Source organism: Nycticebus coucang, chromosome 12, assembly GCF_027406575.1.
Source record: "Nycticebus coucang isolate mNycCou1 chromosome 12, mNycCou1.pri, whole genome shotgun sequence".
Classification (NCBI taxonomy): domain Eukaryota; kingdom Metazoa; phylum Chordata; class Mammalia; order Primates; family Lorisidae; genus Nycticebus; species Nycticebus coucang.
Window position 1 is genome coordinate 78,599,497 of NC_069791.1, and position 20,172 is coordinate 78,619,668.

General features: G+C 48.2%; 1 protein-coding gene across 2 annotated transcripts in view; it reads left to right on the top strand.

The window, feature by feature from the left end:
• Positions 1-1,336: 1,336 nt before the first annotated feature.
• The window catches only part of GALNT17 (polypeptide N-acetylgalactosaminyltransferase 17), a 478,729-nt gene continuing 459,893 nt past the window's right edge, over positions 1,337-20,172 (top strand). For both annotated transcript variants that reach the window (XM_053556324.1, XM_053556325.1), the window contains exon 1: positions 1,337-1,808. In XM_053556324.1, the coding sequence (XP_053412299.1) occupies positions 1,571-1,808 (238 nt within the window). In that variant the 5' untranslated portion in view covers positions 1,337-1,570. The remainder of the gene's footprint in view (positions 1,809-20,172) is intronic.

Consider the following 20,172-nt stretch of genomic DNA (forward strand, 5'->3'; position numbering starts at 1 on the left):
GTGGATTCAGAAGTGACTGGAGGGTTAGAATTCCCGCAGAGGGCGAGCCTCCCGGGCCCGCTAACGCCCGGCCAGGCCCCGAAAGTAACAGGATCCGAGTCTCCAGGCCAGATTTTCCCTCTAGCCATTCCCGGCCACGCAAAGCGGAGCAGCGAGCACACAGAAAGGGATGTCTTCATCGCCAGCCAGCATGGAACAAACCCGCCAGCTCGGGGAGTGCTGAGAACCGAATGGTCCCTCCAACGCCGGCAGCAGCCAGCATGACTTAGACTGGCCCGATCCCGCGCGGTCCTCACTCTCTGGGCGCCCCTACCCTCCCCGGTGCGCGCGCACGAGCCGGCCAGCCGGGGAGCTGTGCGCTTGGCAGCCTGCGGGCGGCAGCGGCCGACGGGCTCGCGGGGAGAGGGTGGCCAGGGGCGGCGGGGGAGGAGCTGGCGCCGCAGTCGCTCCCCTCGGGCTGCGCCCCGCCCTCCGCCGCCACCTGCGCGTCCCCTCCGGGCTCCCTAGCCCCGGGGCCGTGTGGGTCTCGCTGCAGCAGCGACTGTGTCCGCCAATAGGGAGACTGGGCGTCTGGCTCCTTGGACGCGGGACCAGCCGCGCGACCCGTTCTGGGGAGCGGAGGGTGCGCCGGCGCGCGTCCCTCCCGGCCGCTCTCCCCGCGACGTTTTGGGAGGAGGGCGGAGAAGTGCTGTGACTTTTGAGGTGCGACTCCTCCTTCCGGCCAGCCTCCTGCCGTGCCGACTCGAGACAGGCCAGTGTGCCCGGCAGGCCCCGAAGGTTCTCCGCGCGGTGTTGGGACTTGGAACGTGTCCGGGAGCCGGCGGCGCTGTGAGCGCTGGTGAGTTTGCGGACCGGGTGGGCTGGCCCCCGTGCAAGGGGCGGAGAGGACGTAGCGCTCAGCCCCCTCGCCCGCCCCCGAGTGCTACCCCCACTTTGAGAGTAATCGAGACTTGAGCGTGACTGCGGAGCAAGGAGGATGCGGGCGTCCGGCGCAGGCTTCCCCTCTGCCCGGCGTGATGGAGCGGGTCGGTGAGCGGAACAAAGACGTCTGCGGAGGGGAACGGGTCTTAGGCTGAAGATTGCGGGCCGCGCACAGCTACGGCCGCCTGCGGGCGAGGGTGGTGGCTGTGCGGCTCCAGGCGCTGCGCGTTCCGCTGCGGGCCAGTAGAGAGCTCTGAGCCTGGCACCTGTGCGCCGCTCCATCCGCGGCTCCCCGCTGGCTAGTCCTGGGGTCCGTGGCGGTGGCGCCAGCGGCACGAGGTCCAGAGGCAAAGCGGTTGCTGGAGCAAAGGAGAAACCCTGGCTCTTGGCCTTTGGACAAGGCGCCTGGAAGGGGCCGCGCGTGGTGAACTGAGTAGGCTTCTCTGGGAGCATTTCTGCAGACCTGCGGCTTTCTCTGTGAGAGATTCCACTGTGCCCCTGACCGTCCCGTCCTCCAGCGGTCTCGCCGCCCGAGCATCCGCGCCGTGGGGCGGACAGCGGCTGCGATTCTCGCGGGCCGTCTGGTGTGTGCGCCTCGCGGGAGCCGGACGGGGCGCGGGTCCGGGGCGAGGGCCGGCTGGGCTGTTTGATGGCTTCACTGAGAAGAGTCAAAGTGCTGCTGGTGTTGAACTTGATCGCGGTGGCCGGCTTCGTCCTCTTTCTGGCCAAGTGCCGACCCATCGCTGTGCGCAGCGGAGACGCTTTCCATGAGATCCGGCCGCGCGCCGAGGCAGCCAACATTAGCGCGCACAGCGTCAGCCCCATCCAGGATGCGGTCCTGAAGCGCCTCTCCCTGCTCGAGGACATCGTCTACCGGCAGTTGAATGGTAAGGACGCGTGCCAGCGCCCACTGGGTACGGCTTAGGGGGCCTGGGCACTGGGTGAGCCTCGGGGCCCCTGCGCACTGTGCCCGAGATCTGGCACCTCTTGGCTCTCGCGCGCAACCCACCCTGTCCCGTTTCGGGCAGGAGGTGGGGGCTGCTCCCTGCTTTTCTGTACCACAGCTGCAAGTTTGGTATCCAGGAATCATGTCAGTACAGTTGACTTCAGGTCCCCGCGTGAGGGCAGGAAGTCGCTTCCTGGCGACTCCAGCCCGAGAGAGCGCAGAAACTAGTGGAGCCGGCCAAGTGGGACTGGAAGTGCGGCCGCCGTCTAGGAGAAAATAAGCTCTTAACTGCTAGAGTTTGGTAGGGGCGATCGAGAAGAGGGAGATTGGCAGGCTTTAATGTCTGCAGACAAAGTCAGGGCTCCAGGTCGCAGGGTAATGCGCGTTAGTAAGTTGGATGAATATATTGATCTCTCAGTGAGGCGGGCTACACAGCTAATAATGAGGACTCTTCCTTTCCCGTCCCTTTCCTAGAGGCTGCTGTTAAAAAAAACACTCCCGGTTTCTCCCCGTAGATGCTGAGGGATGGGCCTGGGAAACAGGTGTTTCCAGAGTGTGCAAAGCGAGGTGTGGTATCTCATTGGGGACAATTGCTGTAATCTGTTCCACCTAAACTGTTCTCGGTGCTTCAGGAGAAGAGGGACACTTTTAATGTGCCCTGGTCACACTTGGTCTCTGTCACTGGACATTCTCTGTCCCCAAGGTCAGAGTGAGTGTTATCTACTTAAGTGCAGGTGGCCTTCCAGGTTTGCTTGGGGTTATCCAAAGCAGGTACAGTAAGTACTTAGGTACAGGCTGCCTCCTCCCTTCCTGAGCCTCTAACCCAGGTCCTCAGGCTAACTGCAGATAATCATACAGATCAGGGTAATAATAATGGGTGGAATTCTTGCTGTGTGCCAGACGATGTGTAAAGACATTACAAGTGCATTATCTCATTACAGCCAAGGGAAGTCCACCCCATCCCCAGATGGAAAATGAGGAACAAGGAGAGAGGAGGTTAACTGAGTTGCCCAGGTCCTATGGCTAGGAAGTAGTAGAGTTGGGAGTCAGAACCCTGTGTCTGGATCACCACAGAACCTGTGTTCTTGGCCACTATGCACAAACTTCTGTCTGTGTTTTTTTCCTAATTATAAGGAGTATTAGGTCTATTAAAAAAGAAATATGTGGAGCTGCAAATACAAATATTTGAGGACCAGACTCAACTGTCTTCACTACACTGAGAATTTGAGACCACCCTGGTGACAGGTGGCAGGGAAAAGGATGTTGTTTTGCTGCTTAGGATGGACCCTTGTGGGTAATTGACTATGGTAGGGGGTGGCAGTGTGTGTGGTCAGATCTGTGAGACCAAGAGACACCATGGTCTTCTTGATGTCATAGGACAAGTATACAGGGGATGCCTTGAACTTGAATTTGCAGTGGGAAACTGCATTCCTCCCCACACCTTGCAGGGTACGTGGCCTGGCTGTCAGGGTAGCTCATGGAAATCATGTGGAAGCTCGTCTCCTGAGTGTCTGAAATCTAAGGCATGGAATGAAACAAAAACCCATAGCTCATTTGTGGAGAAATTAGAAGCTGTGGGCTTTCTTATTTGGCATATTCCTGCCGTAGACACACCTATAGGACCCAAAAGGGTAACCTGGGTTCCCTTACTCTCAGGCTATTTTGGGGGGCACAGGTCATTTTAGTATTAGTTTCAATTAGGAACATTAAATAGGATATAACCACACCCCTAATTCCCCTACTAGATTTTTTTTTTTTTTTTGAGACAGAGCCTTAAGCTGTTGTCCTGGGTAGAGTGCTGGGGCATCACAGCTCACAGCAACCTCCAACTCCTGGGCTCAAGTGATTCTCCTGCCTCCGCCTCCCAAGTAGCTGGGACTACAGGTGCCTGCCACAATGCCTGGCTATTTTTTGGTTGCAGCCGTCATTGTTGGTTGGCAGGCCTGGGCTAGATTCGAACCCGCCAGCTCAGGTATTTGTGGCTGGTGCCTTAGCCACTTGAGCCACAGGCACCGAGCCAACCGCTACTAGATTTAATAAAATTCTGTGTGACACAGACACACATGAACCCATTGAGTCTCTGCAGCGACCCTGATAGACAAGTGCTTTTACTGCCCCTGCCCAAGTAACTTGGGCACAGTCACCCAGCCAGTGAGCATCAGAGCTGGGAATTGAACCTGGACTATCTGGGGCTCCAGAACAATTTCTTGGCTGCTGCACCAGCATGTCTGGGTCTTTAGCATGTGCATTAGAATCGTCTAGAAGGCCTGTTAATACACATATTTCTGGATCCCACACCTAGAGTCTCTGATTCAGTAGGTCTGAATGGGGCCTGAAGCTCTACTGCCAAGCAGAGCAAAGGCAGAAAACCCATCTGACGACCTGGTTGGTGGGCAGACTTTTGAGAAGCTGAGAGCTTGCTTCAGTTGGGCTGGGGTCTGCCTTTTTTCTCTGTTCCCTGTGCCATGTAAACAGTTCTCAGACTTGTTGGGTTGGGTGCTCTGGGGTGGGAAGGCTGAGTGTTCCTGACTTGCACACTCTGAGGAGGAGCTGGCAGGAAGGCCCAGTTGAAAGCTTTTCCTGGGCGAGCTAGGAATTCAAGCTGCAGCTAGGCAGATGTCATCTTCTTGTCCACCTAGTGTCATTTGTCATGACAGGAAGCTTACAGGAAAAGAGCAGGGAAAGATTGTGAAATAGAGAGGACCCTTTCTTTTTCACCCTCCCTCCCCAAGTGTTCTATCCTTGGCCTGTGCCTTTTTCAGGTAGCATGTGTCCCATCTGTTGCTGCATTTAGGCCTGCTGGGGCCACTTCCTGCAGCTGGAGACTGGAGGCTGGGGGAGGCAGGAGAGGGCTCCCAGTGCCTGGGAAGATGGGGCCTGGACTTCACCCATCCTCTTGCTCTGCAGCCTGTCTCCATCCATTGCTACCAAAGGAGGAGAAGGAAACCTTGACCTTAATGTTCTTTAGTCCTTCTTTAGGAATTAATGGCTCTGGGCACAGTGCCTGCAGTAGGAGCAAGATCACCAGATCTAATGCCTCTGTGCAAAGTAAGATGTGGCATTTTAAGGGTTGCTCAGGTTTCCTAGAGCTTTGCTGTGGCCGCCTGTGAGATTTGGGAAGGAAGGACTCCTGGAGGGCTCCACCTTCCCAACTGCTGAGCCCAAACGTCCTGGTGTTCTCTCACTGACAAAACAGTGAGGCTGTTTTGTCCATTTGTGGAATGTTCTGCACTAGTGGCCCACTGGGACAGCAAGGGAGTGACCCACACTTCTGCTAAGACTTGGTTCCGAGATCCTGAATTCTGCCTTTTGAAAAATAGCTGTATGGGGTGGTACCTGAGGCTAAGGAGTAGGGCGCCGGCCCCATATACCGGAGGTGGTGGGTTCCAACCTGGCCCTGGCCCAAAACTGCAAAAATTTAAAAAAAAAAAAAAAGAAGAAAAAAGAAAAATAGCTGTATGTTTTTGGCCAGAGCTGGGTTTGAACCCACTACCTCCAGCATATGGGCTGGCACCCTACTCCATTGAGCCACAGACGCCACCTGTTTTGTTTTTCTTAATACGGGCTGATAGGGATATTTGAAAGAAGTGGAGATGCAGGTATAGAGGAGAAAGCAGCCAGAGATGGATTCATTTTTTCCCCTCCAGAACATCTCTTGCAGCTGTCTTCCATTCCTTCCATTAGATGACTCGTGGCTGCCCCCTGCCCTTATTTCCTGTTCCTGGATGGTTGAGCCACTGTCCTTTAACTGGGTGTCCTGCCTCTGGCCTCTCACCCTCCACCCCACTGAGCACACACTAGTTCCAACTATCTGGGTGGAAAGTACCACTTCCAAAGGGCCCAAATCTTCCATTGGCTTTTAACTTCCTAAGGAGTCATGGTGCGCCTTGAAGGCTGGCAGGCAGGCCAGCTGACACAGCCAGCTCCAAGGGGCATCTCCGTGTTTTCACTTGTGCCTACTCCCTTCTGCCTCCTTGTGCCAGACCCATGCACATTCTCGCTGCAGTGCCTCACATGTGCCTTGGGATTTTTGGCCACCACAGTTCAGCGCCAGTCTTTGAGAAGTGCCAGTCGACCTGGTTTGTGTTTCCTCACCCCATTCCCACATTCCACCCATCCTTTAATGGACACTGCCGAGGACAGGGCTATGGCAGGCCACACAGCCTAAGCTTTTCTGGCTGTGAGTTACTTGAGTCTTTGTTGTCCTTTGGTGACCCTTTTCACCCCTGTCCTATACTCTCATGCCTGCACAGATTTATCTTTTGAGTCCAGAACTGATCTGTGGGCTGTTTAAGTGCTGGAACTATATTTTGGACTTTTAAATACACTCTCAGCAGGTCGTAACACCTTGCACATAATGCGGTCACTTAAGGTTCGTTGATTGATTGGATGGGAGCTAGTTTTAGAAAGTAAGTCTTAGACAAAGAGGAAATAACCTCGAGGTTGTAAAGGCTGGCTTGGGTAGAATGGATGTGGTGAGAGGAGGCCTGGAAGGACTTAGCTCTCAGAAGAAGGCTGAGTATGAAGCCGTCTTGCCTGTGTCTTCGTCCTTCTGACGGAAGGAAACCTGATCCTTTGAGGAGCTTGGAAGTGAAATAGTCAGCTAGATTAGGAAGCAGCAAGTTTCCGAGTGTTATCTTCGAATGTGTGGTTTTATGATATGCCTATGGTTGATCCTTCATGCCAAACTTCTGTGAAGTTGAAAATCCGCCTATAACTATGACGCCCCCCTAAATGTCACTACTAATAGCCTACTATTGACTGGAAGCCTTACCAATAACTCAGCAGCCAGTTAACACATATTTTCTATTTTATGTATATTATATACAGTGTTCTTTTTACGTATATACGGTATTCTTATAATAAAGTAATCTAGAGAAAAAATACAGAGGGTGCCAAACCAATGTATACACATTTTAAGCAAGGAAGAAACTCTATTAAAATTGTGATAATATATTGGTGGCACCTGTGGCTCAGTGGGTAGGGCGCCGGCCCCATATACAGAGGGTGGCGGGTTCAAACTCAGCCCCGGCCAAACTGCAACAAAAAATAGCCGGGCATTTTTGTGGAGGCTATTTTATGGCAGGCGCCTCTAGTCCTGCTACTCGGGAGGCTGAGGCAAGGAGTTGGCCTAAGCCCAGGAGTTGGAGGTTGCTGTAAGCAGTGTGACACCACGGCACTCTACCCAGGGTGATAGAGTGAAACTCTGTCTCTACGAAAAAAAAATTGTGATAATATATACCGATAACAAAAGATGAGTACAAGTCATGTTTGGGCATCTCTTGTAATTTTAGGTTTCTCTTTTCTTAAAGTCTGTATACATTTTTTTGGCACCCTCTTATTAAGAACATCATATGGAGGAGAAACTCTATTTGCTATTCATTAAGTGGAATTAGGTCATCATAAAGGTCTTTATTCTTGTCATCCTCATGTTGAGGGGGCTGAGGAGGCGGAGGCAGAGGAGGGTTGGTCTTGCCGTCTCAGGGGTGGCAGAGCAGAAGAAAATCTGCATATTAAGTGGACAGTTCAAACCCTGCTCAAGGGTCAACTGTGTATTCTTTTTTGTAGAGTAAAATTAATACATATTTGTTATAGAAAATTTGGAAAATCTAAAAAAAAATACAGAAGAAAGTATTGTGTTAAAATTTTTTTTTAAAAAATGATGGCATGGTGGCTTTATACCTGCATCAGGAAAATGGACCTAGCCAGATAGATTTCTTGCTAGAATTCCCAGGCATCTACATGTGATTTCTGGCCTTCTATCACTTTTCTTTCGCATTCTGAGGATATTATTTATTTCTCTCATTTTAGATGTGAGAAGGTGAGAAACAAAATTCTGTGTGACTTAGCCAAGGTGACCCAGCCAGTGGAGGGCAGGATTCACGAATACCAGGGTACTTTCCCCAGTCCCCTACTTCCCAATGAGCAAGAGGAAAGAGGTGGAGAGGTGTGGTGGCTTCCCTTGCCCCATGCTAACTCTGAGCCATGGCTGGTGACCCCCACCCCCTGCACCCGTGCAGTGCTGCCAAAGGGCACACATCAGAGCTCGAGCCTGGTAAGCCCAGGGCAGATCTGTTGTAAGAGGAAATGCAATCGATTCAAGTTAAGTTCCAAATTTAGATTTCAGGATATTGAATAGAAGCAGGGTTGCTTGAAGAAATTGAAAATCTTTGTGGAAAGACGTCAAAATGCCTGTCCCAGGTCTGCCCCCAAGCCACCCAGGCACATGAAGCTGGAGTCTCAGCTGCAGGAGACCAGAACGCCACCAAATACCCAAATGTGCCCTCCCCAGCCTGCCACACGGACCAGACTCCCAAGCAAGGATAGTGAGCTGGCCCAGGGGACAGGGGGTGGGTGCTGGTGGTTTGCTCTCACAGGTCCCCAAGGTAGACTCAGAAAGAGAGGGATGCCATTGTGGAAACTTCTCTTTTCATGGATACCGGAGCTGGCCTGGTGCTATTTCCTTTTTGATGTTGGGATATATTATAGACGTGGTTCTAGGGACCACAGGCACCTCCCATCTCCTGTGGGAAGGAGGTAAGGGGAAGAGAGGAGGGGGCAAAGTGTGTATTAAAGTCAGTCAGTGCAGTGAGCACCAGGTGGAAGCTAGGGCAGGGCAGGCCTTCACGTGCTGCATGTAGGTATTCAGCTGGCTCAGGGCAGGCTGCACCCAGGGTTGTAGAAGGCTTGGTCAGCAGAATCAGGGCCTGAGTGCTGGAGGAAGCTCACTTCCTTTACCTCCAAGGACTCATAGCAGCTGTCCTCTCCTGGAGAAATGGGGAGTCCCGTTCTTGTATAGCTCTCAGGTGCAGGCACATCTGTACTGGCCAGGGTGTGTGACGGGCACTCTGCCAGTGGGGGCAGCTGCCACCTGCCCAGCCCAGAGGTAGCAGGAAAGGTAGCCAGTGTCATTCTTGCTGAAGAAATCCAACTCCCCTGACCTTTGGTTGTTGCCAAATCGAGAATGTCTTTTGTGGACAGGAAGAAGGCTCAGTAATCACTTAGAGATCAGACTGACCATGGCAAGAAGGAACGTGGACACCACAACGCCCAAGGCAAGTGAAGAAACAGCCTATGATTGGACAACCTATGAGTCTAAATACATTAGAAGAAAGCTTGTTGACTTGGGGACCAGGCAGACTGGTTTTGAGTTCCAGTTCTGTCACTTATTAATTCTGTGACCTTCGGCAAGTCACTTCACTTTTCAGCTGGAAAAATGGGTCCGCCTATGTCAGGATGAATTAAAGTTGAAAATGTGTGGTAAAAACATGGAACTCAACCCAAGGCAGTTGTGAGGTTACAGACTCCTTGAAGAAAATGCTGAGAGCTGGCCTGGCCTGTCGTGGGTGCTCAGCAGGTATTTCTCAAGTGAATGCGTGGACAGCTAGTGATGCTTCATAGCAGAGGGTGGTCATGTTGTCTGTGATGTGAATTTCAAAAGAGATAAGAGGCTGGGCCAGGCACTGTGGCTCGTGCCTGTAATCCCAGCACTTCCGGAGGCCACAGTGGGAAGATCATGTGAGGCCAGAATTTCAAGGCCAGCTTGGACAACACAGTGAGACTTCATCTCTACAAATAACGAAAGAATTATCCAGGCTTAGTGGTGCACACTTGTAATCCTAGCTACTCGGGAGGCTCAGGTGGGAGGTTGGCTTAAACTCTGGAGTTCCAGGTTATAGTGAACTATGATTGTGCCATTGCACTCCCGCCTGTGTGACAAGTGACACAGAGAGACTCTGTCTCTAAAGAAAACAAAACAAACAAACAAAAAAATAAAAAAGGCAAGAAGAGGTCCTTTTGTTCTAACTTTTTGGAACTCTTTGGACTTTCTGTGACCCTTCTCTCTTCCTTGTGTTTAAGGCTGAACTGTTTTTCTTCTTTCTCCTTGCACTCTACCCCCCTCTTACTTTGGGTGATGGCTTTTGAGGCCTGAGAGAAATGGGAGCTCATGTCTGTCAAATCCCATCGCCGAACACATTGGCCGTTCACATCCATTAGTGAACACGTCCTCACTGTCAGGCATGGGTGAGCTGCTGAGAGTATAAAGAGGCGCAAACGTCATGCCTGCCTAGACATTGTGGGCTTGTTGGGAAGATATATGTTTGTAGTTTTACCAGGTCTATGCTAGGTCCCAAAAGAATGGTAGATTAAGCACGAAAGTAGTGAAACTTGAGCTGGCTCATGGCTAGGGGCTTAACCAGTGAGTGTTGAACTTAAACAATAGTGCTAAGAAGGCTTGACATACGGAGACAGGTAGTGAGACCACCAGTGGAAGATGAGGAAGCAAATCAGAGGCAGCGGATGCTCCTGAGGGCCTAGAACAAGGGGAACAGCGTAGATGGGAGAGTGTGTGGGGACAAAGCTAGGTGGTGTGGCCAAGTGTTGTGGCAGAGTGGAGAGCTTTTTTGAAGGCCAGGTGGGGGCTAGACTGTGCCAGGTTTTTTTTTTTTTATTTAATCATAGCTGTGTACATTAATGCAATCCATAGGGTAAAATGTGCTGGTTTTATATACAGTTTGAAATGTTTTCATCCAACTGGTTAACATAGCCTTCACAGCATTTTCTTAGTTCTTGTTTTAAGACATTTATATTCTACACCTAGTAAGATGTGCCGTAGTTGTGGTCCCACCAATTACCCTCCTTCCACCCATCTTCCCCCCTCCCTTCTCCTCCCTCTCTCCTTTCCCCTTCTTCTTGGACTATAATTGGGTTATAGCTTTCATAGTAAGACTGAGTACATTGGATACTTTCTCTTCCATTCTTTTTTTTTTTTATTAGTGTTAGATCATAGCTGTGTACAGTAATGCAATCATGGGGCACCGTACACTGGTTTTATAAACAGTTAGACACATTTTATCACACCGGTTAACATAGCATTCTGGCATTTTCTTAGTTATTGTGTTAAGACAATCATATTCTGCATTCACTAAGTTTCACGTGTACCCTTGTAAGATGCACTGCAGGTGTAATCCCACCAATCACCCTCTCTCTGCCCAACCTCCCCCCTCCCTCCCCTCCCTCTCCCCCTTCCCCATATTCTTAGGTTAAAACTGGGTTATAGCTTTCCTATGAAAGCCATAAATTAGTTTCATAGCAGGGCTGAGTACATTGGATACTTTTTCTTCCATTCTTGAGCTACTTTACTAAGAAGACTATGTTCCAGCTTCATCCATGTAAAGTCTCCATCTTTCTTTAAGGCTGCATAATATTCCATGGTGTACATATACCACAATTTATTAATCCATTTGTGGATTGATGGGCACTTGGGCTTCTTCCATGACTTAGCAATTACGAATTGGGCTGCAACAAACATTCTGATATATGTATATTGTTATAATGTGATTTTTGGTCTTCTGGGTATATACCTAGTAGAGGAATTGTAGGATCGAATGGTAGGTCTATTTTTAGATCTCTAAGTTTTCTCCAAACATCTTTCCAAAAAGAACGTATTAGTTTGCATTCCCACCAGCAATATAGAAGTGTTCTCTTTTCTCCACATCCATGCAACATCTCTGGTCTTGGGATTTTGTGATATGGGCTAATCTTACTGGAGTTAGATGATATCTCAAAGTAGTTTTGATTTGCATTTCTCTGATGATTAAGGATGATGAGCATTTTTCCATATGTCTGTAGGCCGTGCGTCTGTCTTCTTCAGAGAAGTTTCTCTTCAAGTCCCTTGCCCAGCCTGAGATGGGATCACTTGTTCTTTTTTTGCGGATTCTGGTTATTAAACCTTTGTCAGAGACATAACCTGCAAATATCTTCTCCCATTCTGAGGGCTGTCTGCTTGCTTTACTTGGATGTGCAGGAGCTTTTTAGTTTGATCAGGTCCCAGTAGTGTATTTTTGATGTTGCTTCAATTGCCCGGGAGATCCTCCTCATAAAATATTCGCCCAGGTTGATTTCTTCAAGAGTTTTCCCTGCACTTTCTTCTAGTATTTTTAGTTTCATTCTTAAGTTTAAATCTTTAATCCAGTCAGAGTCTATCTTAGTTAATGGTGAGAGGTGTGGGTCCAGTTTCAGTTTTCTACAGGTCACCAGCCAGTTCACCCAGCATGTGCCAGGTTTTGAATGCCAGGATGATTTGGACTCATTCCCTTAGGCGTGGGGAGCTGTCAGTTGACTAAAGTTGGTGCCTGTGAGGACGGGCAGGAGAGTGGGTTGGGGTGCAGCAGCAAGTGTGCCGTGCTGGTGTCACTGTTGTCACTGGCGTCGCTGGACACAACAGTGTCCTGCGTTTGAACACATCACTCATCCAACCCCCTGAACCTCAGAGTGATTCCAGCTTGCGTCACTTGAGATGTTCCCTCTTTGTCCATGTCCACAATTAAGAGTCAGGACCTGGAGTTTTTGCCTTTGGAAAATCTGAATGAACCCTGGGAGCCCTGACCTGAGCTCTCTCCTGTGCTCCCAGTTCTCCCCAAGGCCTAGCCCCAGCCACACCCCATCTCCAGCTGCCTGTGGCTCAAACTTCCATCCAAGGTGCTCACCTTCATGTCCTCTGTGACATCCCCCTCATGGCGGATCAGCCTGTTCCTGAGGGGGTGTCCCACCATGGCAGGTGTCAGCGCCATAATGATGCAAGCTCTCATCTGAGCTGGGCCCGTCGCTCACCCAGCACATGACAACAGGTCTCTTTTTTCCGTTCCCCATACTGTCTGGAGCCAGAGTGGAAGTGAGTGGGCTGGAGGGGTTCTGCGGGAGGTTGTGGAGAGAGCTGGGGGAGCCATCTCTCTCCAGACTCAGTCTCCTCCCGCCCCCCTCACTCCTGTTGCTGCTCTTAAGTGACACAGATTGTTCCACCCCATTGGCCTCCCAGCAGCCCACTTCACATAGGCTTTGTCCCAGCTGTGGACTGAGTCCACATGGGTGTGTGGTCTGAGGTACCCGCCAGGCCTCTGTGTCCTCCCACCCTTGCAGATTCAGAAGGAATGCTGTGTTGTGGGAGCAGAACTGGGTGTTCTCAGCTGCTACTGAGGGATCCAGAAGTTCAGGGAACAGGAGCCTCAGTGAAGTACATAAACTGTCCCCCCTTGGTAGGGCAGCCTGGATGTTCAGTGAGTGCCATGTGGCCCCTGGGAAGAGTGTAGCAGGTGAAGCCCTCATTTTCTTTCTCTCCCTCTCTCAGCACCCAGGACCAATGCAGGACTCACACAGCAGAAAGACCTGCCTGTCCCCCAGTGAGTGCTCCTCACAGGTCTTCAGACTGCTCTGACACGTGAATGACAACCGGCTTAGCCACTGATAGAGAAGTTTTCCCTTTTAATAATGTCCCTGTCATTGCTAACTGCAGAGCCGCAGCCTTGCCATGCATGAGTAATAAACCGCTGCTGTAATTACAGGTGGCTGCATCCAGACACCAGCACACAGACGTGCTGACAGCTAATAGGGAGCGAGCTTCCAGCAGAACTTCTTCTATCCTGGCTTCAGACACAATGGCTAATAGTGTGATTAGTGTTTGCTGAGGGTCGTCCTGTGGTTACACACAGCTTGCCAGGTGTCATACCTCCCTGGTAGGGAAGGAGCATGAACTCAGGGTCAGGATTCTAGGTCTGCTCTCTCTCTAGGGACCAAAGTTTATGCATTTATAAAATGATAGCTGTATGATTTCAGGGTTCTTTAACTCTCAAATTATGAATTAAACCCCCTCCCCCAATCTTACTGAACTCTCACGCATTCTCCAAGGACCAGTTTCGAAGCCCTCGGTGCCCTGAAACTCCCTGATCACCTTGTGAGGCTTAATTATCCTTCTTCTGGGCCTTTGTGGTGCTTTCCATGGGCCTTCTTTTAGCCTTTGTTCATCTCTCCCTTGCATTATAATGAATTGTTGACATGATTAGACCCAGTAGTTTCCAAGCGAATAGGTTTTATTCATTTTTAAAAATCCCTTTAACTGGGCGGTGCCTGTGGCTCAGTCGGTAAGGCGCAGGCCCCATATATCCAGGATGGCGGGTTCAAACCCAGCCCCGGCCAAACTGCAACCAAAAAATAGCCGGGTGTTGTGGCGGGCGCCTGTAGTCCCAGCTACTTGGGAGGCTGAGGCAAAAGAATCCCTTAAGCCCAGGAGTTGGAGGTTGCTGTGAGCTGTGTGAGGCCACGGCATTCTACCGAGGGCCATAGAGTGAGACTCTATCTCTACAAAAAAAGAAAAAAAAAAAAAAATTAATCCCTTTAACTTTCTATGTGATTTAGGAATTAATTTGTGAGCAGGCAACTTTTTCTCACTTAAGTCCCAAAGTAGTAGTAGCTAGCACTGGTTTGCCATCATGATGTCATAGCTCATGTCCTTGCATTTCTTTTGATCCTTTCTTCATGAGTACAAGATGGCTGCTGTAGTTCCAGCCATTGCATCTTTTGTACAAGGTAGGCATGCCTGCACCGGTGCCCACCCATTCTTCCTTTGTTTAATCAGGAAAGAAAATCTTTTCCAGAACTCTGCCTGGTAGGCTCCCACATGTGGGCCAGGACATAGTCTCATGACTAAACTTGCTTTGAAAGAATAGTTGCTTTCCAGAAAAAGTAAATCAAAAAAGAAGGAAAGAAAGAATGGTATTTGCATCGTGAATCCATAACGTCTACCACCTCCTCTCTACCCCCAATATGTTTCAATGGATATTAATATTAAAATGAAGCAAGGCTCTTGGAAAAATTCAATGAACTTAGAATCCTTCAGTTCCTGGGCATTTTTGTGACCTTAGCTTTGACATGAAGACATCTCATGGATTGAAACTGCCATGTGTAACTGTACCTTGCACATTTTTACAGCTCTGAAATTGAGATTCACCTTATGATTAGTGGTGTGTGATAGTTTAATCGGCAGCATGTCTTCCCCTTATGGATACATAACAATTGTGTGTCTCACAGTGGAAGGCATCTTAGATTTCATGAAGTACAATAGTAAATATTTGTCCATATGCATGTGTATCATAGCTTGCCATCAAGTACTTATCACATGTTTTGTGTTGCTTAATTTTATATCAAGCCTACTTACACTAGTCTCTCTGTTTTACATGTGAGGAAGCTGAAACTCAGAGAAAAGTTTTTCAGAGACACCTACCTGCTGCCCCCTTCTGGGTCTTGCTTTGTGAAGTTGGCACTTGCTGTCTCCTGGGTGTAAGATTTAGTAGGCTGCTGCTTCAGGGACTGCAGAGGAGGCATTGTGCTGGGCTAAGCACAGGGCTGCCAGCGACCGGGGACAGGACAGATGCAGGGAGCCTTCCTTCACTTAGGCTCAGCAGTCACTCTTGTGTAAACTTGTAAAGCTGTTCATTCTAAGGCTCTAAATTATGCTGTGTGAGCTTTAAATCCAGCCCATAATTAGAACAAAATGTGAGAAAAATGAAATTGATATTAAGTTAATTAAAAGGCTTTGCTTATATTTACAAGGAAATTAGCACAACAAGCACAAGTGTGCTGACAAGGGCACATTGTTAATTTCTTCTTCATTTGGACAGTTCTCAGCGGCCTCAGGCGAGGTTTGGTTCTTGGCTTTTGCCCTGTGTCCTCTCTAGGATTGCAATCCATCTTACTGGCATCATGGTGGCTTTAACTGGGCAAGATCCCGAGTAATCTTGAGACAGTCCTCTTTTAGTGGATACCGAGCCTTGCTTAGGAGTTGCACCATCCATCTGAGACAAGACCCCAGAAGTGTGAGGTGTCAGAGACTGTGTGTCATCACATAGTCCCAAGCTTCTGAGAAGCAGATCTAAAGGGCTAACATGATTCCCTTGTGCCAGAAGGGAAGTCTTTTGGCTCTAGTGTACACTTGTCATGTCTATGCCACAGACCTGGGTTTGAGTGTGCAGTGTATAATTTTAAATTGGAGTTCCTAGAGGCCAGGGAGCATGTCTTTTTTTATGGTACTCTTTATACTAACTAGATCAGGGTCTGGATGAGAGAGACTGGTGTTAGCCTAGAATTACCTTCTCACCAGTTGGGGTGGCAGAGGCAATCCTGCATTCACCAAGGAATTTTCTTTTCCTCATTGGCACAGAGCTAATCTAAAGCCTCCCCCTCACTTAGGTGGCTGTGTGCTTGAGTTCTGGGCCATGAGAAATGGGTGAAAGGAATGTTTGCCACTGTCAGGCCTGGTCCACAGAAACCTTTGTGGGGGTGCTGTCTACTTTTTCTCTTTAGTTTTTAGCAGTGGTAGCAGTGGCATTGGAGTTGACCTCTTGGTAGCCTCCATGATGGAAGGATCCTGGTCCCTGAGTGACCGTGTGGAGCAGAGCACCATGCTTCCTAGCTGTCTCTTGCATTGGACCACTGTGTTAAGTCACTGGGATTTTGGAGCTTATCTGTTAAAGCAGCTCGTGTTGGTGGCACACATAGCTCAGTGGGTAGGGCGCTGGCCACATACACATAGGGTGGCGGGTTCAAACCCAGCCTGGACCAGCTAAAGAATCATGACAGCTGCAACAAAAAATTAGCTGGGTCCTGTGGCTGCCGCCTGTAGTCCCAGCTACTTGGGAGGTTGAGGCAAGAGAATCACTTAAGTCGAGAGTTTGAGGTTGCTGTGAGCTGTGATGCCATAGCACTCTACCGAGGGCAACAAAATGAGACTCTCTCTTTCAAAAAAAAAAAAAAAAAGGCAGCTCGTGTTACTCACCCTAGCTAATTCAGTTAAGCAGGACTGGACCACTTAGGCTCCTTTAGCAATAGGCCAGACTGTCTGCTCTTGACTTCTATCCTTGATGAATATGATCAGCAAATACTGATTGAACTTAAACAGTAATGGGGTAAGGTGGTTGGATTGAAAGGCACCTATTTCTAGGTCAGCTTCTATGCTTGATCTGCTGTTGGCTTTAAGAAAATAGTCTTGTTCCCAGTGTCCCAGTGTTCTATTTACAGAATGATGGAATGATTATAATCATCTCCTACTTATGCTTCTTGTTGGAGCTGAGGGATCAGTATTGAAATATAGCTAAGTTGTTTGCAATTATAAACAACTAAATAATATATGCATTGTCTTTATTACAGTTTCTGCTGATAGTAACTGGCATTTTTCAAGATGAGACAAGCCGAGGTTAGTTTTAAGAATTAGCAATTAAAAAAATCATGATCTTTGCTGCCACTGCACTTTAAATCATACAAACATTTATGTTTGTGCCAAAGTCCCACGATTTCCTTTAGAGCAATTACTGAAATGCATTCCATGAGATAAAAATGGAGCTCGAGGAAGAATATTTAAGAGCTCTTTAATGATGTTAAAAACTTTGCTAATTTGCCAGGTTGTTCTAAAATCCACTTCAGTTTTTATTTTTTTTTCCCTCTGCCTACCCATCTTCCTGCAATAGAACTGATTCCAGGAAACTTAAAGAAAGGGGCTAGACCTACTCATAAATTACACAAATCTCATGAAATATCTTTTTAAGAGCTTTTTCTTTTCCTTCGTTAGCTGAAGGTGAACCCTCAGGAAGATGTAAGAACCCTTGGGCTCTGTTTATTTGCACAGAGCAGTTTGGGGAGAAAACAAAAGAGAAGCAGTGGTCACTAAATGGGTGGTTTGAACTGAACTCTTCTTCCTTTACTGTGCCTGAGTAGTTTGTACAAACGGACCCCCAGGGAGGAGTAGACTGCTCCAATTTCTTCATCCTCATACTTCTTATGTAGATCTCAGCTTGGCAAAATTGCCGTTAGTCAGTGGCTTGTGATCCCTTCTGTGCCAGCACATTACGTCCTTTGGGGCTCTGGAAACCTGAGGACCCCGGGGACCCGTCCTTCCTTTTCCCTATGAGAAAAGATCCAATGTTAGATCCCTGATTATAGTTCACCTCTCAGGGATGAGTCTGTTTGAAGTCTAAGCTTCTACAGAGAAAGTTTGACAGCTCTGAGTTCCAGACTAGAGCCAGAGGTACTACCTTGACCCTCTCCCCGACCACTCAGCCGCCGCCCTAACCAGCTGACCGCCAGGGAGTTTCATGCGATGGACTAAGCTCTGGCTTTGGAGTTAGACAGGTGGAATCTCAAGCTTCCTTTTGGCTACTTCACAAAGCCAAGCCAAAGCGGGGGCTTTGGAAAATCACATGACATTGATGAGGCTCAGTTTATCTGTCTGGAAAAACAGTAGCTGCTCCTATAAATATGGCAAAGACTATGTAAGGTGACATTTGTAGACTACGTGGAAGAATGCCTGTAAATAGAGGAATGTTTATGAATATTAATATGGCCGTGGTGTTGGTTATTACCAGTATTGCTCTTTGGAACAAGAAGTTTAACCTCTGCAGGACTCATGCCCTGCCCTGTAAAATCTTGGTAAAATGTAAAGTGTGTTCAAGTTCTGTAAGATAAAGATAGTGATAGAGAGTGTATTTTCGTGTAAGCGATGGGTCGTCAGGACTCGTCAGGTTGGCATATTTTGGAAGCAATGAAGAGTCCAATATCAAGGAGTGGGAAATGATTTTCTTAGGTGTGGTGGTTTAAAAATGTACGCGCAAATTCGACACTTTTCCCATCCAAAGATGGAGTTTAATTCTCCTCTCATTGATTATGTGCTTGCCTTAGTGACTTGCCTCTAGTGGATAGAAGTCAGTGGAAATGATGTCACATGACTTCTGAGGCTGGATCTGGATGTGCATCTTTGAAGTTTTAAACTGCTAGCTAAGAAACTGGGCTGCCCTGAAGCCACCATGCTGGAGAGATGATGTGGAGAGAGAAAGACAGAGAGAGACTGAGAGAGAAGAGAGAGATTGAGAGAGAGAGAGATATGCGAGGAGCCTCAGCTATCCCAGCTCCCCGCTCTTTGTGTCTGCAGGCACCAGACAGTGGGTGAGGGGTCCTCCCAGCCGATGCCAAGTGGCATCAGAGACAGCTGTTGCTACCCCTAAGCCCTGCCCAAATTGCAGATTCCTGAGCAAAGTAAATGTAATTGTCATTTTAAGCCACTAACTTTTTTTGGGTGGTTTGTTGATAGCAATAAATAATTGGAATACTGGGTCAAGTGTCCTCTACTTGATAAGGTATTTTTGATGATGATAGCGTGCTAACAGTAATACATTTAATAGTAGCTAACATTTACTGAGCAATTGCTTAAAATGCCAGGCACTATGCTAAAGGCTTTATATATAGAAGTGGCTAATGGATTTTTTTTCTCTGTGTGCCTTTGATTTACATGACACTGGTAGACTGTAGGTAAGAGCCTGACTAGTGCAGTGGGGGTTAGGTTGGCCAAGGATTTCAGGCACCTTCCAGCCAAGTCTCTGACAGTTGGCCTGGACCCCTGAGCACTGCTGCTGTGTTTACATGGGTGAAACAAGGGTGGCTGTCCTGTGTTGGCTTTGTCTGAAATAGGTGTTACTTATTAAACATAGAACATCACGCCCAGTCTCATGACCCCTAGCACCAACGTTCCTATGTTGCTCTGTTTCAAGAACACAATTGATGGAGTCTATTTCTATAGGAGACAAATGATTTTCTACTTTTTGTACAATCTAGAGAATTTGGTGCTTCTACAAGTAATACATACTGCAGACCTACAAGGCACTTTATTTTCTGGAGGTTTCAATAAATACTGCAAACTTCTTTTATTCTAATTAAGTAGAGTGGGAAGTAGGGAGCATCTCTGAATTATGATCTTGTAACAGAGGGAACAGATCAATATGCCCCACTTTTCCTGGAGTGAGAACATCTTTCATTTCATTCTGGACTTGGACACACACGGTACCAATAGCTTTAACACTTCCCAAAGATGGGGGATGCAGTAGGCCAGGGCTTCCCGTGCCTGACTGAGTTTCAGATTTACTTGGGGAACTTTGAAAATAAATACCAACTTCCAGATCCCTCTACCTGGAGGTTCACATTTTGCAGATAAGAAATGGGACTTGACTTGGTAATCTTTTTTTTTTTTTCTGAAAGCTTAGGAGATGATTGATGCCTGTGTTTTGAAATATTTTCTAGTCATTTTCTCCTGGCAAAAGCTTTGAAGTCTTCATACCTGTGAACCACTTCTTTGAAATCTAGGCAGATATCACCTCTAGTTCCAAGATCAGCATCTGTAAAAATGTTGAGTGTTCATTCGGCTCTTGTGAAGATTAGATGAGTTTATTCATGTGGAATGTCAAATTCCTGGCTTCTAGTAGACTTCCTGATCAAGGAGTGTTGCTGTAGTTCATGGCTTCATGGCTGAGGTAGTTGGCACTCCCTTCTGGGGTATATAGTGCCTTCTTCAGACTTGCATCTTGTTCCATTGAAGGTGTCTCTTTGGTAAGCTGGATTTAGGTGAATATATTTCATTCTGTTTCTGGGAGTAAAATTTTTCCTTTTTGTTGTTGTTGTTTAAATGTAAAATCTGCTCCTCCTCTGGTGTT